The sequence below is a fragment of the Eriocheir sinensis genome, chromosome 44, assembly GCF_024679095.1.
Source record: "Eriocheir sinensis breed Jianghai 21 chromosome 44, ASM2467909v1, whole genome shotgun sequence".
Taxonomy (NCBI): Eukaryota; Metazoa; Arthropoda; class Malacostraca; order Decapoda; family Varunidae; genus Eriocheir; species Eriocheir sinensis.
This window is the reverse complement of record NC_066552.1, coordinates 1,054,505-1,074,504: the sequence shown is the minus strand read 5'-3', so window position 1 is coordinate 1,074,504 and position 20,000 is coordinate 1,054,505. Positions and strand designations below refer to the sequence as shown.

The 20,000-nt window shown below is 48.5% G+C and overlaps 1 protein-coding gene across 2 annotated transcripts in view; it reads right to left on the bottom strand.

The window, feature by feature from the left end:
* LOC126980261 (serine/arginine repetitive matrix protein 2-like) overlaps positions 1–20,000 on the bottom strand; it is a 21,977-nt gene that overhangs the window by 163 nt on the left and 1,814 nt on the right. Inside the window, exons 2-12 of one of the 2 annotated variants that reach the window (XM_050829947.1) lie at positions 18,283–18,452; positions 17,662–17,787; positions 16,839–16,948; positions 14,141–14,265; positions 13,212–13,405; positions 7,169–7,282; positions 6,620–6,760; positions 2,849–3,098; positions 2,490–2,587; positions 900–1,083; positions 1–693 (exon numbers count right to left, since the gene is read on the bottom strand). The exon at positions 1–693 is cut by the window's left edge and continues 163 nt beyond it. In XM_050829947.1, coding sequence (XP_050685904.1) covers positions 548–693; positions 900–1,083; positions 2,490–2,587; positions 2,849–3,098; positions 6,620–6,760; positions 7,169–7,282; positions 13,212–13,405; positions 14,141–14,265; positions 16,839–16,948; positions 17,662–17,787; positions 18,283–18,444 — 1,650 coding nt within the window. In that variant the 5' untranslated portion in view covers positions 18,445–18,452 and the 3' untranslated portion in view covers positions 1–547. Of the gene's footprint in view, positions 694–899; positions 1,084–2,489; positions 2,588–2,848; positions 3,099–6,619; positions 6,761–7,168; positions 7,283–7,705; positions 10,357–13,211; positions 13,406–14,140; positions 14,266–16,838; positions 16,949–17,661; positions 17,788–18,282; positions 18,453–20,000 lie in introns of those variants that run through there. The other variant, XM_050829946.1, reaches the window with a different exon arrangement.

Below are 20,000 nucleotides of genomic sequence, written 5' to 3'. Positions count from 1 at the left end.
TGGAGGAGAAGGAAATGGAGCAGGAATGAAGGAAGTAGAAGTGAATGACGACATTGAGAGAGGAAAAAGGGAATGGAGGAGAAAGAAATGGGGCAGGAATGAAGGAAATGGTGGATGGTATGTAGAAGAAAAAGAGACCATGGAAGAAAGAAAATGGGACAAGGACGAAGAAAACGGTGGATGGGCGAAGAGAAGAGAGAAACCACAGGGGAAACACATAAGAACCACAGGGGACACGAGAGTACCACAGGGAACAAAAAAGAACCACAGGGAACCACATACGAGCCACTGGGGACACGATAGAACCACATGGGAATTCTTAACGGCCACAGGGAACCACAGGGGATACCAAAGGGCCAGAAGAGAACATATACGGCCACAGGGGAGCTCTTAAGGCCACAGGGGACACGATAGAACCACATGGGAACTCTCAAAGCCCACGGGGAACCACAGGGGATACCAAAGGGCCAGAAGAGAACACATACAGCCACAGGGGAGCACTTAAGCCCACGGGGTCACACGCAAGGCCACAGGGGAGCATTGCCAACTAGCCGAGGTCCCGTACGGTGAGCAGGAGTTGGCGGAGGCGAGGATCCAGCGCCACTCCCTCTATCCTCTCGTCCAGGTGGCGGAAGTCAAGCTGCTCCACTAAATCCCTGGGCTCCACCTCCACATCCGGGGCCGCCAGGAGCTCTGTGGAGGAGGAGGTGGAGGAGGAGTAGGAGGAGGAGGAATGGTGTAGGAGAGAAAGTTGGACAAATACAGATATTGAGACTACAACTAGGTAAATACACACACACACACACACACACACACACACACACACACACACACACACACACACACACACACACACACACACACACACACACACACACACACACACACACGCCGCTTACCATAGCAGAAGAACCTCTCAGCAAAGGCGGCAACCAGCACAAAAAACTCCTTCTCCAGCGCCTCCTTCGGCAGTGGCAGGATCTCTAGGAGCCGCCCCAGCTGTCCTTCGTCCAGGGCGCCTCCGAGGGCGTCTCCGAGGGCGGGTTTGAAGTCCTCCATCAGCATCCTCTCCACGCGGATACTCTGAAGGAGGGGATGAAGGGGAGGTGAAGGAGGAGGAGGAAGATGAAGAACAAGAAGAAGAGGAGGAGGAGGAAGAAGTTGAAGAAGATGAAGAAGTGGAGGAGGAGGAGGAGGAAGAAGACGAAGAAGAAGAAGAAGAAGTAGAGGAGAAGGAGAAGGAAAAGGGAGAGAAGAAAGGGAAGCAGAGAAGGAGGTGATTAGAAGGTGGAAGAAAAAGAAGAAAAAGAAGAAGAAGAAGATGAAGAAAAGAAGTGAAAGAGGAAAAAGAGGACGTGAATGATGAAGAGAAGGGGAACATAAAGGAGAAGAAGTAGAAAAGTAATTAAATGAGAGGAGGAAATAAAATGGAAGGGAAGGAAGGATAAAAAAAGAAGAAAAAGATGAAGACAAATGAATATGGAAAGGCAGGAAGATATTACATACATAAGGGAAATGGAAGAAGAGGAGGAGGAGGAGAAGGAGGAAGAGGAAGAGAAGAAGCAAGTCAAGTGGAGAAGAAGAGGAAGAGATGAAAGAGAAAAAAAGAAGAGAGAAACAGAGACAGAGACACACACAGACAGACAGACACAGAGAAACAGAGAGACAGAAACAAACAGAGAGACAGAAACAGAGAGACAGAAACAAACAGAGAGACAGAAACAAACAGAGACAGAAACAAACAGAGACAGAAACAAATAGAGAGACAGAAACAAACAGAGAGACAGAAACAAACAGAGAGACAGAAACAAACAGAGAGACAGAAACAAACAGAGACAGAAACAAATAGAGAGACAGAAACAAACAGAGAGACAGAAACAAACAGAGAGACAGAAACAGAGAGACAGAAACAAACAGAGAGACAGAAACAAACAGAGAGACAGAAACAGAGAGACAGAAACAAACAGAGAGACAGAAACAAACAGAGAGACAGAAACAAACAGAGATAGAAACAGAGAGACAGAAACAAACAGAGAGACAGAAACAAACAGAGAGACAGAAACAAACAGAGAGACAGAAACAAACAGAGAGACAGAAACAAACAGAGAGACAGAAACAAACAGAGAGACAGAAACAAACAGAGAGACAGAAACAGAGAGACAGAAACAAACAGAGAGACAGAAACAAACAGAGAGACAGAAACAGAGAGACAGAAACAAACAGAGAGACAGAAACAAACAGAGAGACAGAAACAGAGAGACAGAAACAAACAGAGAGACAAACAAACAGAGAGACAGAAACAGAGACACAGAAACAAACAGAGAGACAGAAACAAACAGAGAGACAGAAACAAAGAGACAGAAACAAACAGAGAGACAGAAACAAACAGAGAGACAGAAACAAACAGAGAGACAGAAACAGAGAGACAGAAACAAACAGAGAGACAGAAACAAACAGAGAGACAGAAACAAACAGACAGACATACTCACCTCCAGATCCCGATGCCTCACGAAGACTCTTGAATACAGTTGTCTCCGCGAAGTCCTCAGTCGCATGTACTTCGCGAGATACTCTATGGAGGTCATGCCTGGAGGAGGAGGAGGAGGAGGAGGAGGAGGAGGAAAATTGATTAGAAAGATGAAATGAAGCTTGTAATTTATATCATCACATTTTTTGACTCCTCCTCCTCCTCCTACTACTTCTTCTTCTTCCTCCTCCTCCTCATTTTTCATCTCTTCGTCCCCTCTTCCTCCCTTCCCCATTCCTCTCTCTCTCTCTCTCTCTCTCTCTCTCTCTCCCTTCCCATATACCTCTCCTCTCCCTTCCTCTCCCTCCCTCCCTCCCTTACCCAGAAGTCGAGATATTTGGACAGGGAGAGTAAAAATGGCGGCGCGGTGGGAGGGAGATCGAGGGAGAGTGAACCAGAACACCTCCGCCTCAGTGAGATTAGATCCTCCTCCACCTCCTCCTCCTCCTCCTCCTCCTCCTCCGCCGCCGCCGCCGCCTCCTCCTCCTCCGCCGCCGCCTCCGCCAAGGGTCTCCTGAAGGCGTTTGAGCTCCGAGCCTCCCTCCGCCGGCGTCCCGTCCCCGAGGAATTGCTGGAAAAGGGAGAAAAAAGGGAGTGAACAGAGGGAACAAGGGGAGAAAAGGGAGCTTATACTTGCTGAAAAGGGTGAACAGGAAGAAGAAAAGGCGGAAAAGGGAGTAAATATTATCTGAAAGGCATGGAAAGGACGGAACATTTGAGAAAGTTAAGGACTAAAATCATGAGTTGGGAAAAAGTAATGAAAATGGAGGACAAAAAGAAAGCAAATAAAGATAGGAAAATGAAGGTAGGAGAATAATGAGAAGAGAGAAAATGAAGATAGGAGAAGGAAAATCATAATGAGGAAAATAGAGGAAATCATAATGAGAAAATGAAGACAGGAAAATGAAGGTAGGAGAAGGAAAATCATATGAGAAAAAGAGAGAAAATGAAGATAGGAAAATGAAGACAGGAAAATGAAGGTAGGAGAAGGAAAATCATATGAGAAAAAGAGATAAAATGAAGATAGGAAAATGAAGACAGGAAAATGAAGATATGAAGATAGGAAAATGGAGGTAGAAGAAGAAAAAGCATAATGAGAAGATGGGAGGGGTAGAAAACAATGAGGTGTGTGAAAGAAAAGAAAGTTAAAGTTGAAAATTTCTAATGAGAGAGAAGTGCAATGAAAAGATAGAAAAAAAGAGAGAAAAAGAGCAATACGCCAAGGAGACAGAAGAAAAAGGAAAAGGAAAAGAAGGAGGAAAAGAAACGGAAAGCAAAACGCAGGAAAAATACGGAAAACTTTATAACGCAGCAAAGAAGATAAGATGGAAAAAGGAAAAAAGACAGAGGAAAGGAGAAAGAAGGAAAGAAAATGAAGCAAAGGGAAAAATCAGAAAGAAAACGCGAAAAGGAGAAAAAGAAAAAGAGTAAAAAAACGAGGAGCCCGCTAACGAGACGCAGAGGAGAGGAAGAGGAAGACAAACTGAATGACAAATTGATTGAAACTCGTCATGAAACTTGAAACTCGGGCCGAGGATTTTGTCGCATGGCCAAACTAAATATTTTTTTCCTTTTTTTTTCTTTTTTTCTTTTTTGGCTTTCCTGCTCCTCCGTATCCTTTCCTTTCCTTTATTTTCCCTTCCTTTCTGTTCCCTTCTCTTCTGTTCTATTTCCTTCCCTTTCCTTTCCCTTCCTTCTTTTCCGTTCCCTTTCCTTCCCTTCCCTTCCTCTCCTTTCCCTTCCCTTCTCTTCCTCTCTGTTCCCTTCTCTGTTCCCTTTCCTTTCTCTTCCCTTCCCTGCCCTTCCTTTCTCTTCTCTTCCCTTCCTTTCCCTTCCCTTCCCTTCCTTTCCCTTCCCTTCCCTTCCTCTCCTTTCCCTTCCCTTCTCTTCCTCTCTGTTCCCTTCCATTCCGTTCCCTTCCCTTTCCTTCCCTTCCCTTCCTCTCCTTTCCCTTCCCTTCTGTTCCTCTTACTTCCTTTTCCATTTCGTTCCCACCTCCATCCTTTCCCTTCCCTTCCTCCTCTTCTCCTCCCCTCCTTTCCTTCACCTTTTGTTTCGTTCTCTTCCCTTCCCTTCCATCCTTCCTTCCCTTCTCTTCCTTTTTCCTCTCTTATCTTTTTCCTCTTTCCCGTTTCTTTTATCCCTTTCCTTTTCTCCATATTTTTCATCCCTTCTCTTTCCTTCCTTTTCTCTTCCTTTCCTTTCTTTCCTTTTCCTTTCCCTTATCTTCACCTTTCCTTCCTTCCTTTACTGCCCTTCTTCTTCCCTTTCCTTTCCTCTCAAAATTTTCATCCCTTCTCTTTCCTTCCCTTTCTCTTCCTCTCCTTTCCTTCCTTTCCCTTATCTTTACCTTCCCTTCCTTCCTTTACTGCCCATCTTCCCTTTTCTCTCACCTGTCTGTCTTCCTCTCCTCCTCCTCTCCTCTCCTCTCCTTCTTCCTCCTCCTCTCCCTTTCCTCATTAGTCTCTGTCACTCAACTTCATTCCCTTAGTCCTGGAAAAGCTTTTTGAATATGCAGACAAGAGCGAGTGGGATTCTGATGCTCCGACGTGAGGTTATGGGATTGGATCGCCTTTAAGGGGATTCCAGTCGTCTTTACGGAGGATCAGAGAGGATGAAGAGGAAATCAATCAGGACTTTTTGGGGGCCGCGGAGAAGAGGCGTGGGAGAGTTTTCCATTTATTATTATTTTCGCTTTTATGGTCGAGAGGTATTTTTGGGTTTGAGATAGTGAAGAGTGAAAGAGGGAAAAAGAGGTGTGAGGCGAAAGGAAAAAGAGAAGAAAGAAAAAGAGAAAAGGGGGTTGAGAGTGTGGAAAAGAAAGAGGGCATAGAAGAGAAAGGAGGAGAGAAGATTTTTTTTTTCTTTTTCTTTTTTGCGTTGAGAGATATTTTTGGTTTTGAGATTGTGAGAAATGAAAGAGGGAAAGAGAGGTGTGAAGAGAAAGGAAGAAGAGAAGAGAAAGAGAAAAAGAGGATTGAGAGTGAAAAAGAAAGAGAGGCGGAGGAGGGAAGATTTTTTTTTTTTTTCGTTGAGAGATATTTTTGGGTTTGAGATTGTGAGGAGAGAAGGTGAAGAGTGAAAGAGGGGAAAAGTGTGAAGAGAAAGGAAGAAGAAAAGAGAAAGAGAAAAGAAGGTTGAGAGTGAAAAAGAAAGAGGGGCGTAGAAGAGAAAATTTTTGCGTTGAGAGATATTTTTGGTTTTGAGATTGTGAAGAGTGAAAGAGAAAAGGAGGTGTGAGGAGAAAGGAAGAAGAGAAGAAAGGGGGTTGAGAGAGTGGAAAAGAAAGAGGGGCGGAGAAGAGAAAGGAGGAGAGAAGATAATTTTTTTTGCGTTGAAAGATATTTTTGGTTTTGAGATTGTGAGGAGAGAAGGTGAAGAGTGAAAGAGGGGAAAAGTGTGAAGAGAAAGGAAGAAGAGAAGAAAGAGAAAGAAGAAAAGGGGGTTGAGAGTGGAAAAGAGAGGGGCGTAGAAGAGAAAAAATTTGCGTTGAGAGATATTTTTGGTATTGAGAAAGAGAAAAGGAGGTGAGGAGAAAGGAAGAAGAGAAGAGAAAGAGAAAAAGGGGTTGAGAGTGGAAAAGAAAGAGGGCATAGAAGAGAAAGGAGGAGAGAAGACAATTTTTTTGCGTTGGCGTCTTATAGAAGAAAAACATAAACAAAAAGAGGAAGGAATAGAAGAAATGAAAAGTATAGAAGAAGAGAAAAGAGAAAAATGAAAGGGAGATAAGGAAAAGGAGGAAAAGAAGAAGACAAAGGTGATAAAAGAAAAGAGAAGAAAAATGGAAAAAAAGAAAAAGAGGGAAGAATATTTTGATAGAGAAAAAAAAGGAAGGATATTTTGATAAGGAAAGAAAAGAAAAGAGAAAATAAGGAGAATAAGCAGCAAATCCTCACCTTGAATTCGGTCGTAGAAAAGCACAAAAAATGAAAAGAAAACTGAAAAATGAAAGCACGAAAAAAATAAAATGAAAAGAACAGGAAAAAAAACAATGAAAAATGAAACGACTGGACTGCATGAAAAAAAAAATATGAAAAAAGGCGAAAAAAGTGACAGAGAGGAAGAGAAAGAGGATAGGAGTGGAGTCCTCACCTTGGGGTCGTATGAGAGCGGGTCGTGCATGCGTCGGTGGGAGGAGGACGACTTCGAGGAGCGCGCCGAGGTGGGTTTAGAGGAGTGGCTGCTGCCCGAGCGACGAGAGGACCCCGTTCGACTCTCCCCCGCCGCCGACACCTAGACACACACACACACACACAAATAAATAAATAAATAAACAAATAAATAATGTAAAATAAAATAAATAGTTGGTTAGTTTATTGACATACATACACACACATAGTTAGTTAGTTAAGTGATCATTATAGACAGTACATACATTTACACATACATACATATAGTTATTTGGTTAGTTAGTTAAGTGACCATATAGACAGTACACACAATTACACATACATACATACGTACATATATACATACATACACAGTGAGAGATTGCTTGTTTTATAAATATATTATTATTACTCCTCCTCCTCCTCCTCCTACTACTACTACTACTACTACTACTACTACTACTACTACAACCACCACTACTACTATCATCACCCTTCATCTCCTCCTCCTCCTCCTCCTCCTCCTCCTCACCGCAGTCTGTCCGGGGTCGTCCAATCCTCCCTCCTCCGCCTTCTTCTTCCCTGGTCGCCTTGCTCGCCTCTTCGGCCGTTGCTTCTCCCCGCCCAGGCCCGAGTCCACGCTGTCCTGAAGGGGGAGAGGGTGATTTCTTACGATAACACAAATCAAGGAAAAAAATAAAAAAATATATATAACTATTCCCATATGACTCTTCCTCCCCTCAATTCCCTTTTCTTTCCCCTCTGTTCCCCTTTTTTCCTTCCATTTTTCTCATCTTTTCATTCTCTTTTCCCTTCCCCTTTTCCCCTCATTTCCCTTTTCTTTCCCCTCTGTTCCCCTTCTTTTCCTCCCATTTTCCCATCTTTTTCACCGTCTTTTTCCCTTCCCCTTCTTTTCCCCTCATTTCCCTTTTCTTTCCCCTCTTTTTCCCCTCATTTCCCTTTTCTTTCCCCTCTTTTTCCCCTTCTTTTCCTCCGATTTTTCATTTTTTTATACTCTTTTTTTCCCTTTCCTTCTTTTCCCCTCTTCCCCGTCACCATGGCAACGCACCGAGGGCTGAGGAAGCGAGGGGAAGAGGGTGTCGAGGGCGTCAGACCACGTGGGGTTGAGGGGAGGCAGCAGGCTGTAGTAATTCTTCTCCGCGGTGACGAAAGCGGAGGCAACTTGGTAGAACTTCGAAGGGGCGGTCTTGTGTATGGAAGGGAGTTGCGTGGAGGGAAGGGAGGAGGAGGAGGAGGAGGTAATAGTTTCTCCCTCTTGTTCTTCTTCCTCCTCCTCCTCATCGTCTTCGTCTTCCTCCTCTTCTGTTGCTTTTGTCGTGTTTCCTCTGTTTCGCAAAGTCATGACCGTTGCTTTGAATTTCCCCTTCGTGGTTTTAGGGTTACAGGAGGAGGAGGAGGTAGTGGTGATGGAGGGGAAGGAGGTGTGGGAGATGGTGTGCTTGGTGGTGGCGGGGAAGGGAGTAGCGGTGGTGGTGGTGGTGGTCGGGGTGGTGGTCACGGAGCGCAGTCTTGAGGTCACGTCGTACCAGAAGGCGGTGTTGCGGGTCAGGGTCACCAGAAGCCCCTCCCGCTGCTCCCTGCCCCGCTCCGATCCCCTCCTCTTCTTGTTCCTCCTCCGCTTCTTCCTACGCTTCTTCCGCGCCTCCTCCTCCTTCTGCTGCTTGGTCCGTTGTCGCCGCGGCACCTGCAGCTTCAGGAGCTCCGCGATGATGTCTTGGCTAAAGATGTCCGTCTTGGCCAACTCGCTGACCTTGTCCTCCTCCCTCTTCCTCGCCTCCCCCTTGGTCTTTCTCCCTCTTCCGGCCTTTCCTCGACGCCTCTTCTTTTTCCTTTTCCTCTTGGCGCCGCCCGATGCCTCGTCGCTGTCGGTCTCGCTCCCGGTGAAGGTTTGCGTCACGAAGCCTGCTCTGCGCCGCCCGCGCAGCGGCCGCATGAAGGCAGCCTTGGCCCGCAGCAAGGCGCGCGTCAGCAGCACCGCCTCGGGGGACGGGCTGTCTCCCCGCCACACAGGCCCCTCCTCGCCCGCGTCCTGGCCCTCTGGTGGCGGGAAGTCGCCGTCACTGAGTTCTGCGCCTCCCCACTGCTCACCCCCGACCGTGGCGCCCTCAGGCGTGGGTGTCCGGGACTGTGTGTCCTGCCGCGGCGGCGTTGCGACGGGCGGGGGGCTGCGGCGCCGGCTTGGGGACGCGGGGCGCGGCATGCCCGGCACTGCGTGGCCCTCCAGCCCCTCCGGCGCGGCGGCGGGTGCCGGGGCGTCCCACAGATGGAGGCACGACAGCCTGGTGGCCACGAGCTTCGGCAGGGACGCGGGGGGCCGCCACGCCGTCCGGGGGGCGCCTTCTTGTGACCATCTCTCTGCTGGCGCGTGTGGGGTAGGTCGTGGTGCTACGCAAGCCTCGCGCGGCGCCTCCTGCTGCCCCCTGAGGAGCCGCGGGTGCAGCATCGCCTTCTCCACCACCATCGGGAAGCTGAGGGGCCGAGGGCGCGGTGCCACGGTGCCCCTCCACCAGCCGCCGGGGCCGCAGCGCCGCGCCGCGCCCCGCTGTGGCAACACTGGGAAGCCCCACGAGGCGCTGTCAGCCCCAAGGTGCGGAGCGGTAAGGTCACGCCCCAGCTCCACCCTGGGCGGGGGGCTACCTCGCCGCGTCTCAATCTGGGGAGTGGGGGGCCCGTGAGGGGGCACCAAGGGCGCCTGGAGCGCCGGTCGAGACTCATCTCGTGCCGCCGCCACGCGGGGGTTGCCACACGCCGCCACGTCGTCCGTCTCGGGGTCGTCGTCGTGTTCGCGCCGCCGCGTCTTGTCCCGCAGCACAATCCGCCACTCCCCCAGGGGCATAGCTCTGGGGTGGGGCTCCTGGCGGCGGCCTGACGCCCTCCCCGCCGCCCTCGCCGCCCTCGCCGCCCTCGGCCCCTTCCGCTCCTGCCCGTGGCGGCGGTGGTCAAATGGCCCGCGGCTCGTTGTCTCGGTTCGAAGCTTCGTCTCGCCGCTCCGAGCCTTGCGGGTCGCCTGCTTCCTCCTCTTCCTCCCGCGCCAGCGTGGCCGCGGCAGCAGGAGGCGCGGGAGCCTGCCGCCCCTGCCCCGCCGCCCCCGCCGCCGCCGCCTGAGCCTGGCCGTGATGAGGGCGGACCGGCGGCCGTACACCAGCAGGCCGGGCCGCCGCACCACGCGCCGCTGCCTGCCGGGGTCCAGGCAAGAGTGGGTCGTGTACCGGATGACCCGACCCACCGCCCCACGCCCCGCCGCCGCCATCACGTCACCGCTTCCCCGTGGACCCACTCGGTGAGTCTCCCGTTTTACTTCATGACTGCGTCGGGGGCCTGACGGAGGGCTGGCAAACATGCCTGGAGGAGTCTCGTGTTCTGTGTCCGATATTACCTTCAGTTATACAACGACTCTATTGGCGTAGCCTTTTTGTATAGCTGTTTGGGGATGTCACCAATTAATTGCTCTAGTTTTCGATTGTTTTGTCGGTCTGAATCACCACCACTGGTCGTTTCAAGGCCCCTCCTGGCAGCCCTTTCTCGGTGGCGCCGCAGCCCCCTTCTGTTCTGTCTCCGGTGCTAATGATTTCGGTCCGTATTAACTCCTCTCAGCGCTTGATTCGATGTTGGATTTTATTGCACATGTTTCCACGGACGGTACGGCTCAGCCACTCGTTCGGTATTTAGGGGAGGGAGCGAGACAGGGAGGGAGAGCAGTGGTCGGGTTCACGTTGGTCCTCCCTTGACCACCCACAACGTAACACTGACGAGACTATATTGCTGCTCCTGCCTTGAAAACACACACACACACACACACACACACACACACACGTATATTCCCTTCCTCTGTCCTCGTTAAAGGGTCTAAATCATTTATTTTATACTCTGCTAAAAGACAGTATTGCATAAGATTGTTTTAGGTTATTAATATAAGTTGTAATAGGCTTGTGGTGGTGGAGGTGGTGGAGGTGGTGGTGAAGAAAGTCCCCTCGACACCCTCTGTTTACCTATGCCCGGTGGTGGTGGTGGTGGTGGTAGTGGTGGTGTTGACCGAAGCTATCAGTGGTGATGGCCCGCTCATCGGCCTTCACACCCTTCCCTAATGTGTGTGTGTGTGTGTGTGTGTGTGTGTGTGTGTGTGTGTTCGTTCGTCCGTCCCCTTCTCCAATTTACCCATCCGTCAGTCTTTCTTTCTTTTTTTTTCTTTTTTTTACAACAAAGGAGGCAGCTCAACGGCACAAAAAAAGGAAACAATAATAAATATAAAAAAAAGCCCGCTACTCGCTGCTCTATCTATCATTTTCTTTTTTCCTACCTCATCACCGGTCCACAGCTGCGTAGCTAAGGAGCGTGGGAGAGCACGTGTCGACCCCCCCCCCCCCCAAGAGAATCCGGTACCCCCAACGTAGTACCCCCCCCCTATTGACCATGCCCTATTACCAACCATTGATCTGATCTTAGAATATGCCCCAGTAACCTTGAACTCCCCTTGCCTAGTGCCACCCCATACTCACCTGTGTCTTCCCAGGTGCCCCCCATTGAGAGATACCTAACTACGTCACTGCCTTTCCAACCCCCCATTAACATATAGATTTGCTCCCCCGCATTCACTAATCATCTTTATATCTACATTTATCTCCGATCTATCTCCCTCTGACATCCTCTCCCCTGACGGTAACTCGGTTCTCACTGACGAAGACAGACAAAGCCTCCAAGAGGATTTGCACAAAATTTCAGCTGGGTCGGATAGATGGGAGATGCCCTTTAATGTAGACAAGTGCCAGGTCCTTCAGGTTGGAACAAGAAATAAGAAGTTCGATTACGAAATGTGCGGCGTCAAACTCAAAAGCGTTCAATCCGTTAAGGACCTGGGTGTCAAAATCGCGTCAAACCTCAAACTCTCACAGCAACCACCATCAGGCCCCACCAGGAAGATGCCTACCGGCGCAACAGGCAGCGACGTAAAAAAAAAAAAAAAAATGCATCGCAGCCGCAAATAAAGCGAACAGAATGTTGGGCTTTAAATATAAGCTCGACCGACACTTCCTTCAACTTAATATTACCTAGAGTAGAAATGCAAAGTTTTGGAGCCATCTGATTAATGTAGAATCACTTAGGTTTAAGGACAGATCACCTAGTCTGGACCATGGGGTCTGTGTGGTCTGATTTTCTTTGTAAATCTATGTAAATCAATCCTCCCCTCATACACTCTTCACAAAGTCCTCATTCTTGTCACGTGTCCAAACCATCTCAGACCACCACATTTCACCCGTTCAGCCACTCCATAATCCATTTACTGTTAACGTTGTTCAGCTTAATTCCCCATTACGAAATAACTATAACGTTTAAACTCAAATCACATTAGTCTCAGTACTAGAATTTACACAAGTTTATCCCATTCTCTCTGATGGTAAACGTTTTCTGTACCAAACTTTCAAGGGGTAACTAAATCTATAACAGCAAACCAGCTTTTTATCAACACACTAACAAACTAACTAACATCAACACATCAACTTACCAACTAACTAACGCATACACCCGGGGACGCATCACTTCACTCACTTCACTCCACCAGTCCCATTACCAACCCTTCCCCTATCCACCAGTCCCATCACCAGCCCTTCCCCTATCCACCAGTCCCATCACCAACCCTTCCCCTATCCACCAGTCCCATTACCAGCCCTTCCCCTATCCACCAGTCCCATCACCAGCCCTTCCCCTATCCACCAGTCCCATCACCAACCCTTCCCCTATCCACCAGTCCCATTACCAGCCCTTCCCCTATCCACCAGTCCCATTACCAGCCCTTCCCCTATCCACCAGTCCCATCACCCCTTATCCACCAGTCCCATCCTTCCCCATCCACCAGTCCCATCACCAACCCTTCCCATCCACCAGTCCCATCACCAACCCTTCCCCTATCCACCAGTCCCATCACCATCCCTTCCCCTATCCACCAGTCCCATCACCAACCCTTCCCCTATCCACCAGTCCCATCACCAACCCTTCCCCTATCCACCAGTCCCATCACCAACCCTTCCCCTATCCACCAGTCCCATCACCAGCCCTTCCCCTATCCACCAGTCCCATCACCAGCCCTTCCCCTATCCACCAGTCCCATCACCAGCCCTTCCCCTATCCACCAGTCCCATCACCAGCCCTTCCCCTATCCACCAGTCCCATCACCAGCCCTTCCCCTATCCACCAGTCCCATCACCAACCCTTACCCTATCCACCAGTCCCATCACCAGCCCTTCCCCTATCCACCAGTCCCATCACCAACCCTTCCCCTATCCACCAGTCCCATCACCAGCCCTTCCCCTATCCACCAGTCCAATCACCAACCCTTCCCCGATCCACCAGTCCCATCACCATCCCTTCCCCTATCCACCAGTCCCATCACCAGCCCTTCCCCTATCCACCAGTCCCATCACCAACCCTTCCCCTATCCACCAGTCCCATCACCAACCCTTCCCCTATCCACCAGTCCCATCACCAGCCCTTCCCGACGGTTCTCCCTATTCCAAGCCCCGACTCAGCTGCCCTATCCATCCCAAGTCCCTTCAACCTACCTCTGCTTTCAACTTCCCCTTCGCGCCTCTCCCCACACTCTTCTTGCTCTGCTGTTGTTTCTGGCTTCGTTGTGACTCCTGCTGCTCCTGCTGTTTCTGCTGCTGCCCCTTCGCCACCAGGTCCAGCTGTTTGGTGAGCTTGGTGGTGAAGTCTGCCTCGAATCTGCCCTGTTTTCTCTTCCCCGGGCCACGACCTGGAGGGGAGCTGGTGTAATGGATGGGTGGTGGGAAGGGGAGAGAAGAAGAGAAGAAGGGGAGGAGGAGAAGAAATGTAGGAGGAAAAAAGAGGAAGTTGAAAAGAGGAGATAAATAAGAAGGAGAAAGAAATATAGTTAGGGAGAATAAGAATGAGGAGGTGGAAGTGGAGGAAAAAAAAGAAAATAAAGAAAAGGAAAAGGGAAAAAGAGCCAATGAGTAGGAAAAGGAAGAACAGGAAGAGAAGTTGAGAAGAGGAGGAGGAGAAGGAGTAAGAGACGTTGAGAGGAAGAGGAAAAAATACGAAAAATAAAGAAGAAATGGAGAAGGAGGCAGTGAATGAGAATAGGAGGAAAAGGAGAAGGGCTAAGAGGAGGAGGAGGAGGAGGAGGAAGAGAAGTTGAGAGGAAGAGGAAAAAAATACGAAAAATAAAGAAGAAATGGAGAAGGAGGCAGTGAATAAGAATAGGAGGAAAAGGAGAAGGGCTAAGAGGAGGAGGAGGAGGAAGAGAAGTTGAGAGGAAGAGGAAAAAAATACGAAAAATAAAGAAGAAATGGAGAAGGAGGCAGTGAATGAGAATAGGAGGAAAAGGAGAAGGGCTAAGAAGAGGAGGAGGAGGAGGAGGAGAAAAAACGAAGAAAAGGAAAAGGAAAAAAAACGGCGTAATGTAGGAAGAGGAGGAAGAGTAGAAACACACACACACACACACACACACACACACACACACACACACCGGGCAGGGGGGCGGGTGGTTGAGCATGGGCCGTCCGCGCCGTCAGGTCCTGGAGGCTGGTGGCTCTGCGGACGGGCGGCGGACGCGGACGACGGACGGGCTCGAGGGTGTCCGGGGTGACGCATCTGCAATAGTAGTTTTTTTTTTTTTTTTTACAGCAGGGCGTAAAGAAAAATATTAAAAAAAAGCCCGCTACTTACTGCTCCTGAATAGAGGTCAAAGGAGTGGCCAAAAAGAGAGGTCATTTTCGGGAGTAGTAGTAGTAGTAGTAGTAGTAGTAGTAGTAGTAGTAGTAGGGAGTAGTAGTAGCAGTAGTAGTAGTAGTAGTAGCAGCGTTACTGACTTACTTTACATTTATTTCTTTTATTTCTTTTGCTTTTCTATATTGTTTTCCATTTTTCGATATTATTTTCTCTTTTTTGTTTAGTTTCGTGTCTGCAAGCAATATCGTGTGAGCCATACATACATACATACATACATACACACACATTACACACATGTTTACATAACCCGCGTGTGTGTGTGTGTGTGTGTGTGTGTGTGTGTGTGTGTGTGTGTGTGTGTGTGTGTAAACAAGTGATTTCTTTGTTGTCACGAGCGGAAATTATTATACTACGAGGAGGAGGACGAGGAGGAGGAGGAAGGTTTGGTCAAAGATTAGGGAGGGAGGGAAGGGAAGGAAGAAGGTAGGTAAAGGTAACGAAAAGGAGGAGAAGGAAAGGAAGGAAGAGAAAAATAAAGGGAATAAGGTTAGAATGGCAGCTTATTAGGATAGCCAAGGTAAGAAACGGAGGAGAGGGAAGAAGGAAGGAAGGAAGAGAAGGAGAGGAAAGGAAATAGGAACAAAAGAGGAGAAGAAGAAAGATAACAGGTTAGGGAGAGTGAAGGAAAACGGAGCTGAGGAAAGAAAGGGAGAGGAAAGATGGGAGGAAAAGAAGACAAGGGTGAGAGATCAGAGAGATGAAGATTTTTAGGGAGAGAGGAGAGGAAGAAGAAAGAAAAAGATGGGAGGAAAAGAAGACAAGGGTGAGAGATTAAGGAGATGGAGATTTGAGGGAGAGAGAGAGAAGAAAAGAAGACAAAGAGAGACAGGAATTTAGAGGACGGAGAGAAAAAAAAGGGAGAGGAAAGAAGGGAGGAAGAAAAGACGAAGGTGAGAGATTAAGGAGATGGAGATTTGAGGGAGAGAGAGAAGGAGAGGAAGAAGAAGGAAGAAAAGAAGACAAAGAGAGACAGGAATTTAGAGGACGGAGAAAAAAAAAGGGAGAGGAAAGAAGGGAGGAAGAAAAGACGAAGGTGAGAGATTAAGGAGATGGAGATTTGAGGGAGAGAGAGAAGGAGAGGAAGAAGAAGGAAGAAAAGAAGACAAAGAGAGACAGGAATTTAGAGGACGGAGAGAAAAAAAAGGGAGAGGAAAGAAGGGAGGAAAAGAAGACAAGGGTGAGAGAGTAAGGAGATGGAGAGAGGAGAGGAAAAGAAAGAAGAGGAAGAAGAAGGAAGAAAAGAAGACAAAGGAAGACAGGAATTTAGGAAGACAGAATTGAATGAGGGGAAAGAGAAAAAAAAAGAGGAAAGATAAAGAGTAGAGAGAGAGAGAGAGAGAGAGAGAGAGAGAGAGAGAGAGAGAGAGAGAGAGAGAGAGAGAGAGAGAGAGAGAGAGAGAGGAGGGAGATAAGAGAGAATTCGTGTCAAAGAGGAATCAAGAGTCATCCAAGAGGAACATAAAAGTCCTACTCTCGCCATTTACATCTTTTTTGTTAGACGTGTGAGGTCGGGTTGGCATGCGAGGAGGAGGAGGAGGAGGAGGAGGAGGGGGAGGGAAACAAAAGACAGAGGAAGAAGGAGAGGAATGACAACCAAAAGGAGGAGGAGGAGGAGGAGGAGGAGGAGGAGGAGGAATGAGAAACAGGAAGAATGAAGAGGAAGAGGAGGAAAGAGGAGGAGGAGGACAGGAGAAGGAAAAGAGAAGATAGAGGAAGATAAGGGAGAGGAATGAATGGAAGGAGGAGGAGGAAGAAGAAGAGGAGAAGGAGGAGACATGATCGTAATTTCGGAAGAGAAGGAGAGGAGGAGAACGAAAAGGAAGAGGAAGAGAAGGAGGAAGAGGAATGAAAAAAAAATAAAGTGAGCAAGAATACAAAAAAAAAGAGAAAAAAGAAGAGAGAGGAAGAATTAAAGTCGAAGAAGGAAGGAAGGAAGGAAGAAAGAAAAAAAAGATAGAGTATGAAAAGAAAATGACATAGGAAACAAAACTAAGGAAAGGAAGAATAGCAAGGAACGCGAGTGTATACATGTGTGTGTGTGTGTGTGTGTGTGTGTGTGTGTGTGTGTGTGTGTGTGTGTGTGTGTGTTCGTGTCTCTGTGTTGGTATAGTTTCTGATGAATGTTCACACGCAAATGAAAATAGAAGAAGAGGAGGAGGAGGAAGAGGAGGTGGTGGAGGAAGAATGAACAAACGAAAATAGCGAACAAGTAGAAGAAGTAGAAGAAAACGAAGACAAAGAGGAAAAGGAAATAGAATAAGAGGAAGAAAAAGAGGAGGAAGAAGAAGAAGAAGCAGAAGACACACAGGTTACATAAATAAATACCTCCTCAAGAAGAAGAAGAGAAAAAATATAAGAAACACACACACACACACACACACACACACACACACACACACACACACACACACACACACACACACACACACACATACCTCCTGAAGGGCGCGAGACGGGAGGAGTGGACGAGGAGGGTCGGGGCGGGCGAGTCGGGTCGGGAGTCGGATCTTGCAAACCGGGCCAGAAACTCCTCCGGTATGTTGACCTGGGCAGAGACACGCCAGGTACTTAATTAGGGCCGTAGACAGGTAGGAATGGGGGAGGAATAGGAAATTGGGAGAGGAGGAAGAAGGGAGAGGAGGAGGGAGAGGGGAGTGTGTATGGGGGGAGGAAATTTTAGGAAGAGGAAGAAGTTAGGAAGGAAGAGGAGGAAGAAAAGAGGGAAGTGGGTGTGTAAGGAGGAAAGAATGGAGGAAAGTTTAGGGTAGGAAAGGAAGAGGAAGAAGTTAGGAAGGAAGAAAGGAGGAGAAGAGAGGGGAGTGTGTGTGTGGGGAGGGAAAAAAGGGAGGAAAGGAAGAGGAAGAAGTTAGGAAGGAAGAGGAGGAAGAAAGGAGGAGAAAGGTGTGTTTTTGGGGGGTAGGGGAGTGTGTGTGTGTGTGTGTGTGTGTGTGTGTGTGTGTGTGTGTGTGTGTGTGTGTGTGTGTGTGTGTGTGCCCTAACATGACATGCGTGACTCATAAAACCCGTACGGTGATTACAGTAACTTTGCATGTCTCGTTTGTGTCTGTGTCTGTCTGTCTTTATGCCTGTATGTATGTATGTATGTATGTATATATGTATGCATGTATGTGTATGTTTGTATGCCTGTTAACCTCTACTGAATTTGCATGTCTCGTCTCTGTTTGTGTCCGTATGTCTTCATGTTTGTATGTATGTATGTGTGTGTGGGTGGGTGTATGTTTGTGTGTATGTACGTACCTGCAGTCCCTCGGTGCCCAGGGGGGTGAAGGGGAGGCTGGAGGGGGTGCGCCGGTCCCCCGCCTCCAGGTCCGCCTCCGCCAGGGCCGCCCCCGCTCGGCTCATGTGGGCCCGCACCTCCGCCAGCTGGGAGAGAGACGAACATGAGCACTGGGGCTAGGCGTACCGTGATAACTCTGAGGATACGGAGTTGAACACAGGAGCTAGGCGTATCTTGATCATTCTATTCAGACCTTGCTAAACAAAGGATATAAGCCAGAAACGACAGAAGAGGAGGAGGAAAAGGAGGAAGAGGAAGAAGTGGAGAAGAAAATGACTACCACCTTCTTTGCCCTTCCCTTCCCTTCCCTTCCCTTGCCTTGCCTTGCCTTGCCTTGCCTTGCCTTCCCTTGCCTTACCTTCCCCTGCCTTGCCTTTCCTTTCCTTTCCTTTCCTTACCTTACCTTACCTTACCTTACTTTCCCTTCCCTTCCCTTCCCTTTCCTTTCCTTACCTTACCTTACCTTACCTTACCTTACCTTACCATCCCATCCCATCCCATCCCTTCCCACCACCCAACACTAAAACCCAATCCATACTTCACCCATTCACTCCAACCTTTCCACCCAGTCCCGTACTCACCCATGACGCGCGGGTGAGGTGGATGAGGCTCCGGTGGGTGTGCGGCGCCGTGGGGTGGTGGCAGAGGACGGAGCAGCCCGGGTGTTCCGTGTAGGGGGATCGCAGGAGGCCATAGGGGCGGTGGAAGAACGGAGGACGCTGCACGATTTGAATGTACTCCATGTTGAGGCCTGGGGGAGGAAGAGGAGGTGGTGGAGGAGCTGTGAGGGTGGAGGAGGAGGAGGAGGAGGAGGAGGAGGAAAAGTTAATAGTGTAACGTCATTGATAAGCGAAGTGTGTGAATGAGCAGAAGAGAGAATGAAGATGAGATACGAAGAAGAAGAAAAAGAAGAAAAAAAGAGGAGGAGGAGGAGAAACAGAAGAGAGGATAACGAGGAGGAAGAGGACCTACGAAGAAGAAAAAAAAGAAAAAGAAGGAAAAGAAGAGAAAGAAAAATACGTGTTCTCTGACTGCACATTTCTATATTATTTTCCTTAGTTCACCTCGTATAATTTACCTCAAGTTAAAAGTCTCAGTAAGTCTTCTGCCGCATTTAGCACCAGAAGACTGAACAGAAGAAGGTTTTTTGGGGGGCAAGCCTTCCACCAGACTACCGCAAACCTTCCAAAACCAGCTAGGCAACCAGTGTGTTACGGGCAGGGCGTTACCGAGGCAGTGACGCGGTAAACTCTACGGAGACAGTCAGCCACGTTTAAATTACTCATGTTATTTTTTATTTTTTTATTATTTTTTTTTTTTTTTTACGTTGTTGCCTATTGCGCCGGTAGGCATCTTCCCGGTGGGGCCTGATGGTCGGCCCAAGGCTTCTTCCAGGTGGGGCCTGATAGTCGGCCCAGCCCGTTCTGGCGCAGGCGAGTGTTTATAGTGGCGCCATCTTGCATTGGCTCATGCTGCCCCCCGGAACTCGTTCTTGATTCGCTTGGACGGCTTCCTCTAGAGTCCGGGTTGATGGGTGGTCTTCAGGACAGCATGTGGGTAGTTTTAAGCCACTCGGCGGTGACTGAAAAATCCGAGGATTCGAACCCTCGTCGTCCATCACGCGGCGAATGTGGGTCCAGTACGCTATCACTTCGGCCACCGCCTACCCTATATAGACAGACAAACTCACATGATTAGTAAACGGATAATGGAAGCAGAACGTGTATGGATGAAAAAGGTGAAAATAGATGAATGAGCCTTGCGTAGGTTAAGAAAAGGAACTAAAGAAAGAATGGAGGAAGGGAGGAGGAATGAAAGGAAGAGAGAGAAAATTAGATAGAGGTAGGGAAAGGGAGGAAAGTCGATAAAAGGGGAAAAGGGGAGAACAAAGAACAGAATAAAGGAATGGAGAGAGAGAGAGAGAGAGAGAGAGAGAGAGAGAGAGAGAGAGAGAGAGAGAGAGAGAGAGAGAGAGAGAGAGAGAGAGAGAGAGAGAGAGAGAGAGAATATTACCTTTAACTCATAAAACAAAACAAAAATACGTACGAAAGAGAAAAAAAGACGAAAATTGCAGAGAGAGAGAGAGAATATTGCCATTAACTCATAAAAAAAACGTAAGAAAGAATGAGAAAAAAAGGCGAAAGTTCCAGAGAGAGAGAGAGAGAGAGAGAGAGAGAGAGAGAGAGAGAGAGAGAGAGAGAGAGAGAGAGAGAGAGAGAGAGAGAGAGAATATTACCATCACCTCATGAAACAACCACAAAAACGTAAGAAAGAGGAAGAAAGCCGAAAATTGCAGAGA